Source organism: Tachyglossus aculeatus, chromosome 9 (genome assembly GCF_015852505.1).
Source record: "Tachyglossus aculeatus isolate mTacAcu1 chromosome 9, mTacAcu1.pri, whole genome shotgun sequence".
In the NCBI taxonomy this organism is placed as follows: Eukaryota; Metazoa; Chordata; class Mammalia; order Monotremata; family Tachyglossidae; genus Tachyglossus; species Tachyglossus aculeatus.
The window spans coordinates 14,921,762-14,941,945 of NC_052074.1; the positions used below are offsets into that span (position 1 = coordinate 14,921,762).

Here is a 20,184-nt window from a genome sequence, read left to right on the forward strand (position 1 = left end):
TTTTTTGCCAATATCCTCATATGGGAACATATTATACAATATTATAGAATCTATAGACATGTTACCTGTCCACAAGGAGCTTGCAATCTAGAGGGCTGTAACTTGATCAAGAGATCATCATATTTAATTAGAAAAAAATGTATTTGTGAAATATTGAGGGAAAAGTTCTTCATTCCATTAATTTCTATTTGAGTCAACTAACGTTACCTGACTTCAAGCAGGGAGCTGACGGGCACACTATAATTAGGTGCTAAAGAGTGGGAGTCTGAACAGTGAACAGACACTGCCCTGATCTCTAGATGCTTGCAGTCTAGTTTGAGCAAAAGAGTTCAAGTAAATACAGAATAAAATTCAAATGATACATGTACATGTATATACATATATAATATATAGCATCATTAATAATTTAGAGTTATATTTTTTGAGGAACTGAATCCCGGTTTTACAGATGGAAAAACTGTTGCAAAGAGAGGTTAAGTGACTCACCCAAGGTTGTACCAGAAGCAAGCAATAGTGTCGGGATTCAAACCCAATAGAAAGGTTCCATAGATTTGGGGGGTTTTGGGGTGGGGGTAAGGGGGCAAGTGCAGACACAGGCACTGTCAATCAGCTATTCAGTGTTATATTCTCACAATTTCACACACATCTCATTGGTGCCCCAAAAGACATGCCCTTGCCCGGGAAAAGTAACTGTGGTCTCTCCCATTAGATCATCAACTCATCCTGGGCAGGGTTCAGGCCTTAGGTGCTCTTCTAAGCCCTTAGTATGGTGCTCTGCACACAGAAAGCACTCAATAAATACTTTTCATTGATAGTCTTTTATAAAAATGTGCATTTAAGTCAATATACTCACTTCTACTATCTAATCTAGTTTGAGCCAGCCTAGATGTATCAAGCTAACAATAATAATCATAATGGTGGTATTTGTTAAGCACTTACTATTCATTCATTTATTCAGTCGTATTAATTGAGCACTTACTGTGTGCAGAGCACTGTATTAAGTGCTTACTATGTGTCAAGCTCTGTTTTAAACCCTGGGGATACAAGGTAATCAGGGTCTCCCATGTGACACAGTCATAATCCCCATTTTACAGATGAGGTAACTGAGGCACAGAGAAGTTGTGACACAAAGTCACAGAGCTGATAAACGGCGGAGCTGGGATTAGAACCCATGACCTTTGACTCCCAAACCCGTGCTCTTTCCACTGAGCCACGCTTCTTCTCTATACTTTATCGATCAACTGTATTTGTTCAGTGCTTACTGTGGCTATGTATATTTATGTTTAATTATTCATTATTCTTACTCTTATGAAGCAATCTTGTCTGTATTAGTGCTACTAGGCTGTAAAATGGCTTTGTGGATAAATTAATGCTCTAAACAAAAAGATGGTGTTGAGGCACTTTTCGAGAATGGTCCGATTTTACCAGAATGACAATTACAAGATAGGATGATCATTTAATGCCAATAATGTGTGAAGTGCGTTGTGATTGTTATTTTACTGTTGATTTACATATTGAGAAGCAGTGTGCTCAGTGGAAAGAGCCCAGGCTTGGAGGTCAGAGGTCATGGGTTCTAATCCCAGCTCCCCTACATGTCTGCTGTGTGACCTTGGGCAAGTCACTTAACTTCCCTGAGCCTCAGTTACCTCATCTGTAAAATGGGGATTAAGACTGCGAGCCCCACGTGGGATAACCTGATCACCTTGTATCACCCCCAGTGCTTAGAACAGTGCTTTGCACAAAGTAAGCACTTAACAAGTGTCATTATTATTATTATTATTATTATTATCATAATTGGTAAGCCCTGGAGTAACACAGCATGCACACACTAAATAACCGAAGGAAGCAATAAAATTAAACACTATCTGGACCGGATTGTTTAAGGAAAAGTGGCCAACCTGTCACTCTTTTAGGAGTTCATTTGACCCTGGGTCAGGTCTCCTGCATCTACCCATGAACAATCTAGGGTGAATCGAAAAGCTAGAACTAGAGACTCTAAGAGCTGAAGCTATTTCTTCCCCTGAGGAGGCTCTCACATTTAACTAATCTGCCATATGAATAGACAAGGACTAGAGAATAGGAAATAGGAATCCCCAAGTGGAGGAAGAAGGCACTAAGACACCAAGCACCTGAGAACCTTGTGCGCTCACCTTCACTTCATAAAACATGCCAGCCTTCCAGAATCTCTTGGCAGAGGGAAAATGTCTGAAAATCTCAGAAACAATGAGATCTCTCCCTTCAAATTGAAAGATTTTGGATATAACTTTAGCCCCTTAGCACTTAGGTACTCTTCCTTCTCCCCCATAATACTTACATACAGATCCTTAAACTTTGCCACTCCCTCGACCATTAATTTATTTTAATGTCTTTCTTTCCTACTAATCGTAAACCCCTTGAGGTCAGGGGTCGATCGTGTCTTACTAACTCTACCGTCACTTTCCCCAGCACTTAGTACGGTGTTCTATGCAGAGAAGCAGCGTGGCTCAGTGGAAAGAGCCCGGGCTTTGGAGTCAGAGGTCATGGGTTCAAATCCCGGCTCCGCCACTTAGCTGTGTGACTTTGGGCAAGTCACTTCACTTCTCTGGGTCTCAGTTACCTCATCTGTCAAATGGGGATTAAGCCTGTGAGCCCCACGTGGGACAACCTGATCACCTTGTAAACTCCCCAGCGCTTAGAACAGTGCTTTGCACATAGTAAGCGTTTAATAATTGCCATCATTATTATTATTACTTACTCAATACATACTATTGATTGGAATACATACATACTACATACTATTGACTTGGAATTTCTTCGGAAGGTTAGAAGGAATGATGGTCTCCAAGTCTCTCTTCTCTGGCAAAAAGAGGGTGAAACGTGGGAGAGGGACACAGGAGGTTTTGGCATTCGAGGCAGCGCTTCCAGTCATGACTGCGAATCGACCTAGAGAGGCGGAGGAAGGTAGCAAGAGACTTAAGAGTAGTTCTGATGATGATTTTTAACTTTTCAACCTTCCTCAGATGCATTCTGACCTATTTCTACCACACGAGGGCAGCCATCTCTAAAAAAACCTGCAGACGCTCTAAGCGAGAGCTCTTACAAGACCTAGAAATGCAATTGAGTTGTGCTTCTCAAAGCCAGCCGAGAGTAAGCGTGACATAATCTGTTGACTTCTTGTGACAGCAGGCTAAAAGAAGAAGAGGATTTTCCTCTTCTGGGGTCATTTTATAGGTTACCTCTCTTGTAGGCCAAACCATGTTCGCTGCAGTTCCCTTTTGGTGTCCTTTCCATAGCCCCCCAAACCAGGTACGGTGTGTTGTCTTTATAACGAAATGAACTCTGCCCTTTGGAGTTCCCTTCCCCCGCCATTCCCCACCCCTCCGGTTACCCCAACCCTCTTCCTTGTTGTTTTGGACAGCGCCAAGCCCACTGTCAGCACTGGATCGATGTTAAAGGACCTGCTCTACAGGCCTTGGGATATGCTTGAAAGAGATGGGGGGAAAAGGGTCACCAATAAGAAGTATTATGTTTCACTTTCTGATTCGTCTACTCCTTCGGGGATGGCTTACTCAAAGAGAAAGCAGCGTGTAATAGGTGCACTGAAATGCAATGGGATGATCTGAGTCACTGGAATTTCTTCCTTGTCCTGATTGACTAGGAAGTCATGTGAGATCATATGTAATGAGTCTCCATGATTCTCTTCCTTATGGAGACTGAAAATAGACCTATAGGGCCATCCTATAGGCTGTTTAAAGTTAGGGATACAGGAAAGGAGGTGGGGGGAGGGGGAGGTGGGGGGGAGGGAAAGGGGCAACCCTAGTGGCTTTCAAAATTTGTCTGGGAATTTGTTCTGAGACCTCAGTTGCAAGGAGCAGCTTTTTCCTCTTTGGAAGCTACACATTGATCTGAGTAGGTAAAAAAATAAGATTAGAGAAAGCAGCTCCCTATTGTCTCCCTAGGAGGTTTTAAGCAATCGCTCTCCTCACAATTAGGTTTCCCGAAAGCAGTGACTTATGTTTGACTTTTGGAGAGAGAGGGCGTTTTAGTTGTGTTCTTTTGGGGCTCGATCTTTCCATTCTTTTCTGCGATCTCCTTCTGCAGCCTTTTCAATGAGCTCAGATTTGTAAAAGCGTTTGAAGAGGGAAGCTGGGTTTAAATGAGCGTCGAGAAATTCCCCCTCAACCTGCAGTGCTGACCGTGTGGCCCGTTGATGTATCCTCTGGTCTAATGTCTTTCCGTGTGGAGACGATCCCAGTTCTCCAGTTCCCAACGGTCGAAATCACCTCGTCACCTTAAATGACCTTCACACCTCGCCAAGCAGCGAGGCTTAATTCCTCACGGTGGAGAGCTAATCCGATGTATGTAAACGAAGCGAAGCATCATTAGTCCCTCCCCCGTACCGCTCGTGTGTCTCCGTCCTCGTCTACACCCTTCGCATGCCTTATGGATCGCTGCTCAATCCATAGGTGATCCTATTTGTCCCTGTCTTTCCACTTGTAGGCGCGCGGGCTCTAATCTCCCTGGACCTCCCTCCTCCGCGCCTGGCCGCGTCCAGTTTCGGTGGGTCGGGGGCGATCCCTTTCAACATTTTAGGAAATGCCTGAGCGATCCCAGCTCTGGCTGCTCAGGCCCTGGGGAGATCCTGACACTGGAAGTTTCAGTAAAACCCCCTCCCTCCCACCGTTCCTGCAGCCACCGCAGCAGCAGGTCCTTAGGACTACTGTTTTAGGAGAAACCAAAAAAAAAAAAAAGGAAACCCCCCCCCCCCAAAAAAAAAGAGAAATGATGCCAAATATCTTTTTTTCCCCGCCCTGGAACGAGGGGAGGGTCGGGGAAGTTGAAGAACGGGAAAGAGGAGGCTGAATTTAAAACCACAGTTGTCCAGATACACGTCTCTCTCCCCCCTCTCTCTACCTTATTCTGTTATCATCCTGGGCAACCGATTTCTAATCGATGGGCTGGATGAGATGAGATTGTTGTCCATCGCTATTAATCCTCCCTTTTCTCCTATTCCATCCCCCACAAAGATTAAAAAAAAGACGTACAAGGCAGACTAGATTTTTTTAAGGTACATATATTTAATGGTTGAATATCCTTCTCTATTCCCCACCTTCCACAGAGTTAAAGTTCCGATGGCTTATTGATGCTTGAGTTTTAGCTGGGAGGACAGATGTGCCTTTATCGCCGCCCTGCAAATGTCATAAACTTGTAGATGGTTTTTCCAAACCCGTCTGCAGGAGAAGCCTTCAAAAACTGAAAGGCAAATAACGGGCCGGCAGCAGGGGAGGGGTAGCGGGGGTCCGGGGGGGAGGGGGGCAAGGTGACTCGTTGTTGGGTAGGGACCGTCTCTATATATTGCCGATTTGTAATAATAATAATAATAATAATGGCATTTGTTAAGTGCTTACTATGTTCTAAGCGCTGAGGATATAAGATGATCAGGTTGTCCCACGTGGGGCTCACAGTCTTCATCCCCATTTTCCAGATGAGGTAACTGAGGCCTAGAGACGTTAAGTGACTTGTACAAAGTCACACAGCTGACAAGTGGCGGAGTCGGGATTTGAATCCATGACCAGCCCGGGCTCTTTCCACTGAGCCATGTACTTCCCAAGCACTTAGTACAGTGCTCTGCACACAGTAAGTGCTCATTCAATACGATTGAATGAATGAATGACTCCTGACATTCCCCTTCGGGGAGTTTTCTTTTTTTCTCCTCCTCCACCTCCTTGGTTTCTTTCTTTTTTTCTTTCTTTATTTTTTTTTTAAAGGTCGTGGGTCAGAGTGGGCCGTCCGGGCCGGTCCTGTCCTCCCCTTCCTTCCCCACCCAGCACCTCTGGGGTGTCACCTTCATGTCCCAGTGGGAAGAGCCCGGGCTTGGGAGTCAGAGGTCATGGGTTCTAATCCCGGCTCCCCCGCATGTCTGCTGTGTGACCTTGGGCAAGTCGCTTAACTTCTCTGAGCCTCAGTTCCCTCATCGGTAAAACGGGGATGAAGACTGTGAGCCCCTCGGGGGACAACCTGATCACCTTGTGTCTACCCAGAGAAACAGCGTGGCTCAATGGAAAGAGCCCGGGTTTGGAGTCAGAGGTCACGGGTTCAAATCCGGGCTCCGCCTTTTGTCTGCTGTGTGACTTTGGGCAAGTCACTTTACTTCTCTGGGCCTCAGTTCCCTCAACTGTAAAATGGGGATGAAGCCTGTGAGCCCCCCGTGGGACAACCTCATCACCTTGTAACCTCCCCAGCACTTAGAACAGCGCTTGGCCCACAGTAAGCGCTTAATAAATGCCATCGTTATTATTACCCCAGCGCTTTTTTTCTTGGGGATGCAGCCTGTGAGCCCCCCGTGGGACAACCTGATCACCTTGTAACCTCCCCAGCGCTTAGAACAGCGCTTGGCACTTGGTAAGCGCTTAATAAATGCCATCGTTATCATTACCCCAGCGCTTAGAACAGCGCTTGGCACCTAGTAAGCGCTTAATAAATGTCATCGTTATTACCCCAACGCTTAGAAAAGCGCTTGGCACCTAGTAAGCGCTTAATAAATGCCATCGTTATCATTACCACAACGCTTGACACATAGTAAGCGCTTACTAAATGTCATCGTTATCATTACCCCAGCGCTTAGAACAGCGCTTGGCACATAGTAAGCAGCGTGGCTCAGTGGAAAGAGCCCGGGCTTTGGAGTCAGAGGTCATGGGTTCTAATCCCCACTCCACCACATGTCTGTTGTGTGATCTTGGGCAAGTCACTTAACTTCTCTGGGCCTCAATTCCCTCATCTGTAAAATGGGGATTAAGACCGTGAGCCCCCCGTGGGACAACCTGATCACCCTGTATCCTCCCCAGCGCTTAGAACAGCGCTTTGCACATGGTAAGCGCTTAGCAAATGCCAATTAGTAGTAGTAGTAGCAAGCGCCTAATAAATGCCATCGTTATCATTACCACAGCGCTTGGCACATGGTAAGCGCTTAATAAATGTCATCGTTATCATTACCCCAGCGCTTAGAACAGCTCGGCACTCAGTAAGCGCTTAGCAAATGCCAATTATTATTATTAGTAGTAAGCGCTTAATAAACGCCATCGTTATCATTACCACAGCGCTTGGCACTTAGTAAGCGCTTAACAAATGCCAATTATCAGTAGTAGTAGTAAGCGCTTAATAAATGCCATCGTTATCATTACCCCAGCGCTTAGAACAGCGCTTGGCACTTAGTAATTGCTTAACAGATGCCAATTATTATTAGTAGTAGTAAGCGCTTAATAAATGCCATCGTTATCATTACCCCAGCGCTTGGCACACGGTAAGCGCTTAATAAATACCATCGTTATCATTACCCCAGCGCTTGGCACTTAGTAATTGCTTAACAGATGCCAATTATTATTAGTAGCAGTAAGCGCTTAATAAATGCCATCGTTATCATTACCCCAGCGCTTGGCACATGGTAAGCGCTTAATAAATGCCGTCGTTATCATTACCCCAGCGCTTGGCACATGGTAAGCGCTTAATAAATGCCATCGTTATCATTACCCCAGCGCTTGGCACATGGTAAGCGCTTAATAAATGCCGTCGTTATCATCACCCCAGCGCTTGGCACATGGTAAGCGCTTAATAAATGCCATCGTTATCATTACCCCAGCGCCTAGAACAGTGCTTGGCACTTAGTAAGCGCTTAACAAATGCCAATTATTATTAGTAGTAGTAAGCGCTTTATAAATACCATCGTTATCATTACCCCAGCGCTTGGCACATGGCAAGCGCTTAATAAATGCCGTCGTTATCATTACCCCAGCGCTTGGCACATGGCAAGCGCTTAATAAATGCCGTCGTTATCATTACCCCAGCGCTTGGTACATGGTAAGCGCTTAATAAGTGCCGTCGTTATCATTACCCCAGTGCTTGGCACATGGTAAGCGCTTAATAAGTGCCGTCGTTATCATTACCCCAGCGCTTAGAACAGGCACTTAGTAAGCGCTTAACAAATGCCAATTATTATTCTTAGTAGTAAGCGCTTAATAAATGCCATCGTTATCATTACCCCAGCGCTTGGCACATGGCAAGCGCTTAATAAATGCCGTCGTTATCATCACCCCAGCGCTTGGCACATAATAAGCGCTTACTTCCTATTATTACTATCGATGGGAAAAAAGGAGGGGGGCAAGGCGAGGGAGCCGGGCGGGGTGGGGCGGTTTTCCCGGGGTAGGCCGAAAAGGGACGGCGGTCCCTTTAAAAGCAGCGAGGCCGCCGCCGCCGCCGCCGCTGTAGTAGCCGCCGCCGCCGCCTCCGTAGTAGCCGCCGCCGTCTCCCGGCTCTCATCCCGGCGAATCCCGGTTCCCACAGGCCGCTGGTGATTGGCAGAGCGCTCTCCAGCCCCCGGGGTCGTGACATCAGCCGGGAAACAAAAAGCACAGGGAGGCATCAAACCACCTCAATCAATTTACAGCAGCGCGCACACACACACACACACTCACACACACACGCACGCATGCACACAGACACACACAGACCCACACACACGCGCACACACACACTCCCTCACACACGCTCAGGAGGAGCCTGGAAAGTTGCGGGCCAGAGGGAGAGGCAAACTTCCCTGCCCAGCCGCTTCGCCCTCCAGGAATCCGGCCGCTCCAGGAGAGGGGACGAGGAAGAAGGGGGGAAAAGGGGAAAAACCTTCCCCGTCCCGGATCTGCCGGCCTCGCGCTGCCCCTCCGCCCGCTTTTCCCTTTCCTGAGCGGGGACCCGGTGGGCCGGCGCCTGGAGATGGGGGATTCGCCTCCGGCCGGTGACACAAAGGAGAGGAGGACTTGTTGAGCGCCCGGGGAGAAGGAGGAGGAGAGGAGGGAGAAGGAGAAAGGGCATCCTTGCGGGACTGTTTCCCGGCCGCTGCGAGTTCGGTTGAAGAGGCGGGCGGGAGTGGGGAGATTTTTGTGCGGGCCGCCCGACAGCTGGAAGAGCGGCGAGTTGGGAGTAACACCGAGTGATGCGGGACGAAACACGCCGAGGGCAGAGAAGGCTCCCGGGGACCCCAGCGTCGTCGCTGTCGCCGTCGCCTCTGTCGTCTCTGTCGCCCCTGTCGCTGTGTCCGCTGTCTCCGTCGCCTCTGTCTCCGCCGTCGCCTCCGTCGCCGTCTCCTCCGCCGTGGCCGCCCCGTCCGGTCGGTAGAGCCCGCTTGGGCTTGCCCCCCGTCCCTTGGCGGGGCCCGGCCCCCAGGATGATGTCTGCCCGCCACCATGGGCCGCGCAGGAGCTAGAGCCGGCCCAGCCCGACCCGCCGGACCAGGCCAGCCGCCGCCTGCCCTTCGGGACAACAGCACCACGTTCTCCCCTCCTGCCCCCTGCCCCCCCTCCTCCTCCTCCTCCTCCTCCTCTTCTTCCTCCTCTTCCTCCCCCTCCTCCTCCTCCTCCCTCCTCCTCGCTGGTGTTATGTGTCAGCGCTTGGCCGAGGACTTGTTGAACTCGCAGAGAAAGTAAACTCTCTGTCAGAACCCCCCAGTCTCCCTCTCTCGCGACTCCGCAGGACCCCCCCAATCCCCCTCTCTCAGGACTCTGCCGGGCCCCCCAAATCCTCCTCTCTCACGACTCTGCCGGGCCCCCCCAAATCCTCCTCTCTCGCGACTCTGCCGGGCCCCCCAAATCCTCCTCTCTCACGACTCTGCCGGACCCCCCAATCCTCCCTCTCGCGACTCTGTAAGACCCTCAAATCCTCCTCCCTCGCGACTCTGTAGACCCCCCGATCCCCCTCTCTCGCGACTCTGTAAGACCCCCAAATCCTCCTGTCTCGCGACTCTGTAGAACCCCCCAATCCCCCTCTCTTGCGACTCTGCCGGACCCCCAAATCCTCCTCTCTCACGACTCTGTAGGGCCCCCCCCCAATCCTCCTCTCTCACGACTCTGCCGGACCCCCAATCCCCCTCTCTCGCGACTCTGTAAGACCCCCAAATCCTCCTCTCTCACGACTCTGCAGGGCCCCCCAAATCCTCCTCTCTCACGACTCCGCAGGACCCCCCATCCCCCTCTCTCGCGACTCTGCCGACCCCCATCTCCCCAAAGGACCCGTCCTCACCCCACCGTCTCCAGCCCGAGGCGCCCACCACCACCACCGACCGGCCGTCGCACGGGGAGCAGGAACGGATATAAAAAAACATACATAAAAAAATCCCACCTCCGGTCTCCTCCGCCAGAGATTTTTCCATGTGGAGCTTGTTTCAATGGACGTGCCCCCGTGTGCTTCTTAGGCAATCGGCAGTTTCCTAAAGGTAATAACAATGATTTTGGTGTTTGTTAAGCGCTTACTCTGTGCGAAGCACTGTTCTAAGCGCCGGGGAGGATACAAGGAGATCAGGTTGGCCCCTGTGGGGCTCACAATCTTAACCCCCGTTTTACAGAGGAGGGAACTGAGGCGCAGAGAAGTGAAGTGACTTGCCCCAAATCACACAGCTGACAGGCGGCGGAGCGGGATTTGAACCCATGACCGCGCCGGGGAGGGGTTGCACGGTGGAAGGGGCAGCGGGAGGGGGGTGGGTCGAGGATTGGGGGGACGATCGGCCTGGTGGGTGAATGCTCTGCCCCCCTGCCTGGGCTCTTCTGCCTCCATCCCCTCGGCCTCCCGGGCGCTTCGCAGAAGGTAAACACTCTGCGATGCACACGTGCTGCGAGCTCTCGGCTGCAGCTGGCCCCGGCTCGACCCCCCCTTTTCCCCCCATCCCATCCCATCCCATCGCCCTCAAATCCCTCCTCCTCCCCCCCCTCCACCGTCCCGAGGCCGGCCCAGCAGCGCCCTGGCAATCCCCAGGCTCCCTCGTCCCCCCATGTCCAAGATATTTTATTATAGCTGTTAACACGTCGCCGACGACTTAAAACCCCTTTAAGAGGGTTACCCTCCTGCTTCGCCCGTTATGCTCTAGGCACCGGCCCCTTCCCGCTGCCAACCAGGTATCCTTTCCCCTTCCACGCCCCCTTCTCCCGCCCAGGAGCCCCCACCCCTTCCCCTCCTTTCGCTTTTTGGCATTTGGGGGCAAGGGAGGGGAGTGTATTTGGAGTTTGCCTCCTTTTCTGTTTTCCGGAGACGGTGACCAGCTGGGTTTCCCCCACCCCATCCCCCTTACTGTTTAACGACTCTGACACCTGAAATATAATACGTCGATCAAATACCTAGACATTTGCCTAACTCTCTCAGAGGAGTTTGTGTGTGTGTGTGTGTGTGTGTGTGTGAACAATATCTTACAAGTGTTACAAGGTTTGAGCAGTGGATGTGGGCATAGAAGAAAGGCTTGTGATGAGGCGTTAGAGTTTGAATCAGTAAGCAGTGTGTAATATGCTGGGGAAGTTATAGACCCTTGTGCGCATTCATTCAGTAGTATTTATTGAACGCTTACTGTGTGCGGAGCACTGTACTAAGCAATTGGGAAGTACAAATAGGCAACAAATAGAGACAGTCCCTACCCGTTTCATCCGGATGGTATAGACGATGTGTGTGAATCAGGTGGTCACTCACAGGCCGAGTGTGTGTGTTTTACCGACTTTGAAAGTATTGTGCTTAGTGGGAGCAGTTATGTTTTACATACATAAATATAGATGTGTACATGTATACAGATGCATATAGGCATATAGGCTGTGGGTACTGTATCTGAAAAATTGGTACGGTGCTCCTAATCTCTTTCTCTTAATCTCTCAGGAAGAGATCATAGTTCAACATCCCAGTTCGAGAAGATGCTCTATTTCGGGATGGGAAGTGAGGCGTGGGGGTGGAGATGAGGAGGTAGGGGTCGGGGGTTGGGGGGGGGGGGGAATCACTACAGTTCAGAGTCCACTGGCGGGATTCTCCCCACCCTCCTCTCTCACCTGCAGACTATTTTTAAACACATGCTGCATCTGACATATCCACCCTGACTCACCTTCAAAGCTTCCCCTTTCTCCTCCCCTTTTATCCTTGCAGGTTGACCATGGTTGCCGGGATCCGCTCTCTTCTAGCGCTGCTGCTTTACCAGGTCCTGCTGGGCGGCTCGGCCGGCCTCATCCCCGAGGTGGGCCGGCGGAAATTCACCGAGTCGGGCCGCTCCACGCCACAGCAGTCGGAAGACATCCTGAGTGAGTTTGAGCTGCGACTGCTCAACATGTTTGGGCTGAAGCGGAGACCCAATCCCAGCAAGGGTGCCGTCATCCCGCCTTACATGCTGGACCTGTATCACTTGCACTCGGGCCAGCTGGAGGAGCCCGCCATGGACTACCGGCTGGAGAGAGCGGCCAGCCGAGCTAACACTGTCAGGAGCTTCCATCACGAAGGTAAGGCTGGAGGAGAGGGAGTGGGTAGGAGTACAGAGGTCGGAAGGGAGGCCTTTGCTGGTTTCTGAAAAGTCCTTCGTAGAGGGCCTGGCATCCACGGACACTCATCATCAATAAGTCATTGATGATGGAAAAGTTCTACTGCTTCCCATTAAAAGTTAGAAGGGATGGGGCGTATGTGTATGTGAAGCGGTGGATGGGTTTGTGGGGGTGGGGTGGGGAGGAATCATCCCTTTGCATGATGTTGGGCCACAACTCAGTCCTCCCTGTCTTCTCTCAGCCGGTTGCGCTGCTCAAGGTGGAGAGTGTCTCCGCCTTGGCCCCCTAAATAGAGAGAAATCGATGCGAAGAATGGCAGTGTCCCTGCTCGTTCAAGTATATGGGTTGGAGGTGGGAGACGGAGTGGAGAAGAGGTGGGCAAAATGCATTCCCAATTTGCTTATGAGATTTTCTGTGTCCTTGTTTAAATTCCCCATATTGCAAGAATAGGCCTTTCTTTTGAAGCAGATTAAAGGACTCTTAAAAAATGTCTATTCTGACGCACTTGTTCAGAAAATCCCCTTCCTTCCCTTTCCCTCCCCTTTTTTCCCCTTTCTCCCTCTGCCCATGTGAGGTGTTTTCAAGACTGGATCCAAGCTGAGACTTCCCAGATAGCTTTTATTTTCTACTACTAAATACCAGCAAAGTCTTCTAATTTGCAGTCGATCTGGGGGTCTCTTGGAAGGCTTCCTAATCGCCCTGCGAGAGATCAATTTCACATTCAATTGCATTGTTTCCACAATGACTTTCTTGTCTCCCGTTTAAATCTAGGCTAGAGTTAGTGTAGATCCAAGTTAAGCCTTTAGAAACAGGCCGATAAAAGCTTGGCAACAGCTTTCCATTTTTGTTTCATGTGCACCTGAACCTCCAGGTAATGCGGTTATTACTTAATGAGGACTCCCCCAAATGTAGTTAAGACTTCCGCACACTTCATCAGAAGAGACGTTTGTGGCCGAAGATGCCTTCAAGAGTCTATGCTCTTGAAAATAACTAGATATCCCTTGTTGCCCAGGTTTATAAAGAGGGCATCTAGACAAAACATATGCCAAACTGCATCTCATAACAATTTTTGACATCGTTCCACACACCCCCCAACCCCCGCACCTTGCTTGAAGCAATTAAACCAGAACACGTCTGTCTAGAGTTCAAGGCTTCCCATTTCAGGCAAGCTGGGGTTGCATTCAGTTTTCAGTTAATTGGGCTTTTTATATGTTTGTTATCTTTTATTTCCATTTTTTTGGAATAAGCCCAGCAGAATCAAAATATTCCTAACCCCTTCCAAAGGCAGGAATGTATTACTTGCTAATCTCCATCCCCAAACTCTCCAAGGACACCAGAACTAATGAGTCGTTTTGGATTCCATCAATGAGTTTACATAGATCTGCTGAGATTGGACTAGCTCAGAGCCTTGGGTGGAATGGTCTGTATATTGTACTCTTTGCAGAGGCTACTAGAGCTTGTAAATAACTTTTAGCTATTAGTCTTCAGTGGTGGTATGCTGTAGTCAAACCATAAAATTAATGAAAACACAGACTCCACTTGTTATGACATGGAACTGTGACGAAAGAAATTTTATTAGGGTTTAATTAAGTTGGTATACAAAGGAAGTGGCTTGAGATCAGTGATTATTCCATCTAATAGGAAGCCTTATAATGAGGAAGGAGATTATTGGTGAAATTTAACCTTAAACTGTGGTTTGGGTTCCTGTGTTTGAAAGCAAACTATGGAAGTGACTGGCAGATTACACTGTAGGTGGAAAAAAATGCATCTAAAATTTAAAAATGGTAGCAGAGTTTGCAGTGAGTGGGGTTGATAATGCTGCCAGAGACTGTAACCGAGAGAAACATTCCATTGTCTTTTCTTCTAAAACCATAATTCTTTGTCTTAAAACCATCTGAAATTCAGTGAGCCCCATATCTGTGAGATTTATCTATGGTAAAAGTACTGTTGGTTGCTCAAAACACACGTTCATGTTGGCTATTTCAAAGTCAGGATTACAGATATGTTGCATGTGTGATGTGGAATGGGGCTTCAATTTACCTAGTCTAGATACTGGATTTTGGAAATGTTGCATTCTGTCTTTTGTATTTCTTCAGCAATTGGCTGGACTTTGGTTTTGACTAAACTGCTCAGCAAAAAAAAAAAAGGAAAAAAAAAGTTGTTTTCCTACTGAAAGTGTCTGAAAAATAATTTAAGTTTCTGGGGTCAAGTGGGGGTGAGAGGAAAGGCAGCAGTTGGAAAGCTATTTCTCTTGAAATTGTTTGGAACTAATTTATATTATTAGTGTCATCCTAGCCACCCGTGTGTTTCCACAGAGAACTAAATCCATAAAAATGCCCTTGTCTGTGGACTTTTGAATAAAATAGCAGGGTGTGCTTTGTAAAGTATCATCACAGATGTTGAGTTCATGGTCTTTAATTAGGACACAAAACTCTGTATATCAAGATTTGTAAATCATCTAAATTGCAGAGTAATGTTTTAGACTAGAGCTTAAGGGATTGACATTAAAGCCGTATTTTTTTAAAAAAAGAAATGCAATAATTTCCGTAAATCCTCAGTCAGTTTTAATTATTCTCATTAGACCTCTGCTAACTATAGTGCTAAAGTTTTCTTGCTAAAGTCCTTGAATTCCAAAGTAATGCTTCACAGTCCTTTCCCCGTTATTATAACCACCTGGAATGCAGTGTACCAGTATTGGATCAAAAGGCATGACAGTGAATTAAGTATTTTTGGTTCATGCTGTACATGCTTACGTAAACAAACATACAGCAAGGGAAAACTCTTTTCTTCTTTCTTTCTTTCCTTTCCTTTCCTTCTTTCTTTCCTTCTTTCCTTCTTTCTTTCCTTCCTTCTTTCTGTCCTTCCTTCTTTCTTTCCTTCTTTCTTTCTTTCTTTTTCTTTCTTTCTTCCTTTCTTTCTTCCTTTCTTTCTTTCTTTCTTTCTTTCTTTCTTTCTTTCTTTCTTTCTTTCTTTCTTTCTCTCTTTCTCTCTTCCTTCCCTTCTTTCTTTCTTTCTTTATTTTTTTTAAGATTTTCAATCTCCCATGGCCCATATGCTGAGCAGTCACCTCCCAGAATCCCATACATCACTGGAAATTTTCTACTTCAGGTTTTCATTTCTTGTCCCACTCACCAATGTTGTTGTTTTGTTTTTTTCATTGAATCGACTCAGAATCTCTGGAAGAGCTGCCCGAAGCAAGTGGGACAACAGCCCGCCGTTTCTTCTTTAATTTAACTTCCGTCCCTAATGAGGAGTTTATCACCTCAGCTGAACTTCAGGTTTTTCGGGAGCAGGTACGGGAAGCCTTGGACAACAACAGCGGTTACCATCACCGTATTAATATTTATGAGATTATCAAACCAGCCACCGCCATCTCTAAGGACCCTGTCACCCGGCTGTTGGACACCAGGTTGGTGAATCACAATGCAAGTAAATGGGAAAGCTTTGATGTGACCCCAGCTGTAACGAGGTGGATTGCACAAGGACAGCCCAACCACGGCTTTGTGGTCGAAGTGGTTCACTTGGAAGATGAGAGAGGTGTCTCCAAGAGGCATGTGAGGATCAGTCGGTCTTTGCATCAAGACGAACAGAGCTGGCCTCAAATAAGGCCCTTATTAGTAACTTTCGGCCACGACGGCAAGGGACACCCTCTCCACAAGCGAGAGAAGCGTCAGGCGAAACACAAGCAGAGGAAACGCCTCAAATCGAGTTGCAAAAGACATCCTTTGTACGTGGACTTCAGTGATGTGGGGTGGAATGACTGGATTGTTGCTCCTCCAGGGTATCACGCCTTTTATTGCCATGGAGAATGTCCCTTTCCACTGGCGGATCACCTGAACTCAACAAATCATGCCATCGTTCAGACTTTGGTCAATTCGGTAAATTCCAAAATCCCCAAAGCGTGCTGCGTGCCCACGGAACTCAGCGCCATCTCCATGCTTTATCTTGATGAGAACGAGAAAGTTGTCTTAAAGAACTATCAAGACATGGTTGTGGAGGGCTGCGGATGCCGTTAGCACAGCAAATAAAGATATATATTAGACAAAAGCAAAAAAAAAAAAGTTGACACTTTAATATTTCCCAATGAAGACTTTATTTATGTAATGAAATGGAAAAAAAAACACAGCTATTTTGAAAATATATTTATGTCTACAAAAAGAAGTTGGGAAAACAAATATTTTAATCAGAGAATTATTCCTTAAAGATTTTAAATGTATTTTAGTTGTACATTTTATATGGGTTTAACCCCAGCACATGAAGTATAATGGTCAGATTCTTATTTTGTATTTATTTACTATTATAACCACTTTTTAGAAGAATAGCTAATTTGTATTTATATATAATCAAAAGAAATATAGGGTTTGTACATAATTTTCCAAAATTGTAGCTGTTTCAGTTGTGTGTATTTAAGTTGAAAAGTATACATGGAAGGTTACTATGGCAAAGTGCATAGCACGTTTGCTTTTTGCAGTGCTACTGTTAAGGTCACAAGTTCAAGTCCAGAAAAAAAAGTGGATAATCCACTCTGCTGACTTTCAAGATTATTATATTGTACAATTCTCAGGAATGCTGCAGGGTGGGCTGTCCAATCCATGAGAACTGGCATCCTTGTTAGGTGGAATATTTGGATAAGAACCAGACATTGCTGATCTAATATAAATACTGCTATTCCCAACTAATTCGCAGAATGAATACAGCAGGGCCAATAGAAATCTTTATGAAAATGTTCATTGAACCTGGTTTGGACCCACAGGAAAGTGAATGATGGCTTGTTGTTCCTCTTTCCTTAAATAGTGCTCCCTTTAAATCGCTGTCCTGGCCAAAGTATGAAATAAAATGTAAGATTTCTTTATCATTGATATCGTGGTTATGTATGTGTAAAACTGATTTCTACTGGCCCTTGTCTTAACAGCTGGGAATAAGACTTTTTTTTTTTTACCTCAAATGGGAGCTCATTTTGCTGTGATGGGCACCATCTTCAAAATTTCACCCTAAACACAGCAAAATCTTGCTGTCTACAGTTTCTGTCTACCCCGCTGCTGGTTTTGCTGTCTGTCAGATTAGCTTGCTTTTCGTTCAAAGATTTTGTGTTTGAAAGCATTCTCCAACTGTTAAACCTATTTCAGATAATAAATAATGGAGCTCTGACATTTCATTCTGCAAAGTCCAATCTGTAAAAGAAAATGGTTCATTTGTGTAGTATTCACAATGATACCTTGTGTTTGCATTTTTGCTTCTGAAATTCTTCATTTAGAAGGAAAAGAAAAGGGCAAAGTCACCGTTTACAGTGGGCAAGCAAGGCAATAATAACAGTTCATACTTGCGCCAAAGGGATTTCCAATCATTTAACATTTTATGCAAGAAAAGACGTTTGGCTCCATGTCTTGCCACACAAAAACAAACAAAAAATGAAACCACCCCAGATCTGGTGAACTTGGAATGAGGGTACCGATATAAACTTGACTTGTGACATTGTCAATTCTGTCAAAAAATTAGATTAGGAAAGTGCCTGAAACTGACTTCTTCGAATGTATCTGAAAATTGGACTGAAACCAAAGCAGAATGAACTCAAATTAGCTTTACTTGTAGCAAGTGTTTTCCTATTTTACACTCCCTACCTGCCACAGCAATGTGGCTGGGGTAGTGGAAATATTCTGGGCTGGAATTATCAGCATTGTGCAGACGCTTCAGGATGCTTACAAAATGGAGGAGGCATTTTTAACACCCCTACTCATCATTTTCCACCCAGCTAAGTTTCCAGATCTGCAGCTCCTGATAAGATCTCTAAAAGGGCCTGTTGGTCATGTAATGGTCCCAGCTTCATGAGGACTCTTAAGGAAAACCTCCAAATAAACTAGCAAAGGGGGCCTGTGGGTGGAAGAACTGTCTACCACCGTAAAATAATGAAAGACAGTTCCTTTTCCATGTCTCATTGGGAAAGAGTTTGAGAGAGCACAAGGATCAGAAGAAGACGTGCTTGGAGATGAATCCTTTCAGTGGCTTCCCTTTTTCTCTCTCTCAGCTTGTGCCAGAACAAGAGATGGACACATTTATGGGAGGATAGGGTTAAAAAAGAAGGTGCTTTTTTTCTTTCCAATAGTGACATCACCCATGTACCCCTTTAATCCTGAGTTTTGTTTGTCTTGGGTTTTTCTTTAAGGTGTTCAATCACATTTTCTCTGCTGACATTGTAAAGCAAAAAAAAAAATGGAATGTGAACAAAAATAGGAAGCCGTTTTTGGAGAAGTGGGAGGTTGTTTGGACTTTAAGGGATCTCATCAGAATGACAGCATCGGTGCGTTTGTGTAGGAAGTGGGCTGCCTGGTGTTTTCATTTTAACATCGACTGAACATCCCCGAGCATAAGGATTGTATTTCCAAGAGCTGTAAATCATGGCCATTCATTCAGGCTTGGGAGAGCCAGCCTGCTTTCCCTAGATACTTTGAATTCTGCAACAATTGACCTGCTAATGGGTTACATTACATGCTTTCACTGGTTTGTTCATGGTGGGCAGGGATCATTTATACCTACTCTTGTAAGGTTCTCTCCCAAATGTTTCGTACAGTACTCTGCATACAGTAAATGCTTGATAAACACCATTGATTGATCGGAGCGGGGATTTCCAGATTTCTCTGCCCAAGATCCCTTGAACTGCGGCCCAAATGCTGCCGATTCTCTTTCAGTTTTTAGACTTCTTTCTCACCCCCTTCCACACTTCAGTTCTTCTACTTATGTTCTGCATCTGAATTATAAAACGCTCTGGCTCTGCTTTCCGCCAGCTCCCCCTTTTCTTTCCGTTCAGCTGTACTCCAAGCCTACCACTGTAGACCGAAGCTTACCTGGGCAAAGTGAAGTAGATCACTGTGGCACATTCGTTGGTGAGAATGTGAAGACAGCCATCCTGGATAGTTCAGTTCAAAATGCCCTCTTTTCAATAGGAAAATAGTTGAGCTTGATTTATCCAGATAATTGCCTCAACTCCACTCTACCAGTGTAGACCCATTTTATTCTTGGTCACTAGCACTAGCCCAGTATTTCGCCTTCCCTTTAGTGTCATCTTCTGTCTTCCAGATCTCACGTGTGATCTTCTGAGGGATCTCAGGATCATATATGCCTATGCATAATTCTGCTGCTGGCCATTTCAATCTTTGCTGCAAAAATCAAACTTAAAAGTGTTACCAAGTTTAAATACTTGTCTGATCTGGGAGTCGGAGGACCTGGGTTGCAGTCCCAGCCTCACCATTCATTCATTCATTCATTCAATAGTATTTATTGAGTGCTTACTGTGTGCAGAGAACTGTACTAAGCGCTTGGGAAGTACAAGTTGGCAACATATGGAGACGGTCCCTACCCAACAGCAGGCCACCACTTGCCTGCTGTGCAACCTTGGACAAGTCGCTTAATTTCTCTGGGCCTCATTTCCTCATCTGTAAAATAGGGATTCAGCCAATACCTGTTCTCCCTCCTACTTAGACTAAGAGCTCCATGTGGGTCAGGGACTATAGCCGACAGAATTATCTTCTATCTACCCCTGTGCTTAGTACCGCAATTTTATTATTATCACTGTTACATCAATCCCATCATTTTCTTTAATATGAATTTGTTAGACCCTCTGAACATCTTTTACTTGTTTTCTAAATAATGTCTGTACATTTTTCAAAGATGTTTTTATTTTCCTCCCTAAAATGGCTGGCAATTTGTGAGGCACTAACTTTGATGCCTGAAAACACATGGTCGCTTATCTTGTAAAATCAGCTCTGTTGCTTGCTTGGGCATGTACTGGAGCCAATTTAGTAAAATACACATTAGCCCATCTATGAGGATGAGGGAGCAGGTGTAAACTCTTTTTCTTAAGGCCAACACTCAAGTCAGTGTACTACACTCG

General features: G+C 46.4%; 1 protein-coding gene across 3 annotated transcripts in view; it reads left to right on the top strand.

Annotated features, from left to right (window-relative positions):
- The window catches only part of BMP2 (bone morphogenetic protein 2), a 51,663-nt gene extending 34,216 nt beyond the window's left edge, over nt 1–17,447 (top strand). For 2 of the 3 annotated variants that reach the window (XM_038751511.1, XM_038751513.1), the window contains exons 2-3: nt 11,914–12,260; nt 15,471–17,447. In XM_038751511.1, coding sequence (XP_038607439.1) covers nt 11,914–12,260; nt 15,471–16,315 — 1,192 coding nt within the window. In that variant the 3' untranslated portion in view covers nt 16,316–17,447. Of the gene's footprint in view, nt 1–9,354; nt 10,235–11,913; nt 12,261–15,470 lie in introns of those variants that run through there. The other variant, XM_038751512.1, reaches the window with a different exon arrangement.
- The last annotated feature ends 2,737 nt before the right edge of the window (nt 17,448–20,184 follow it).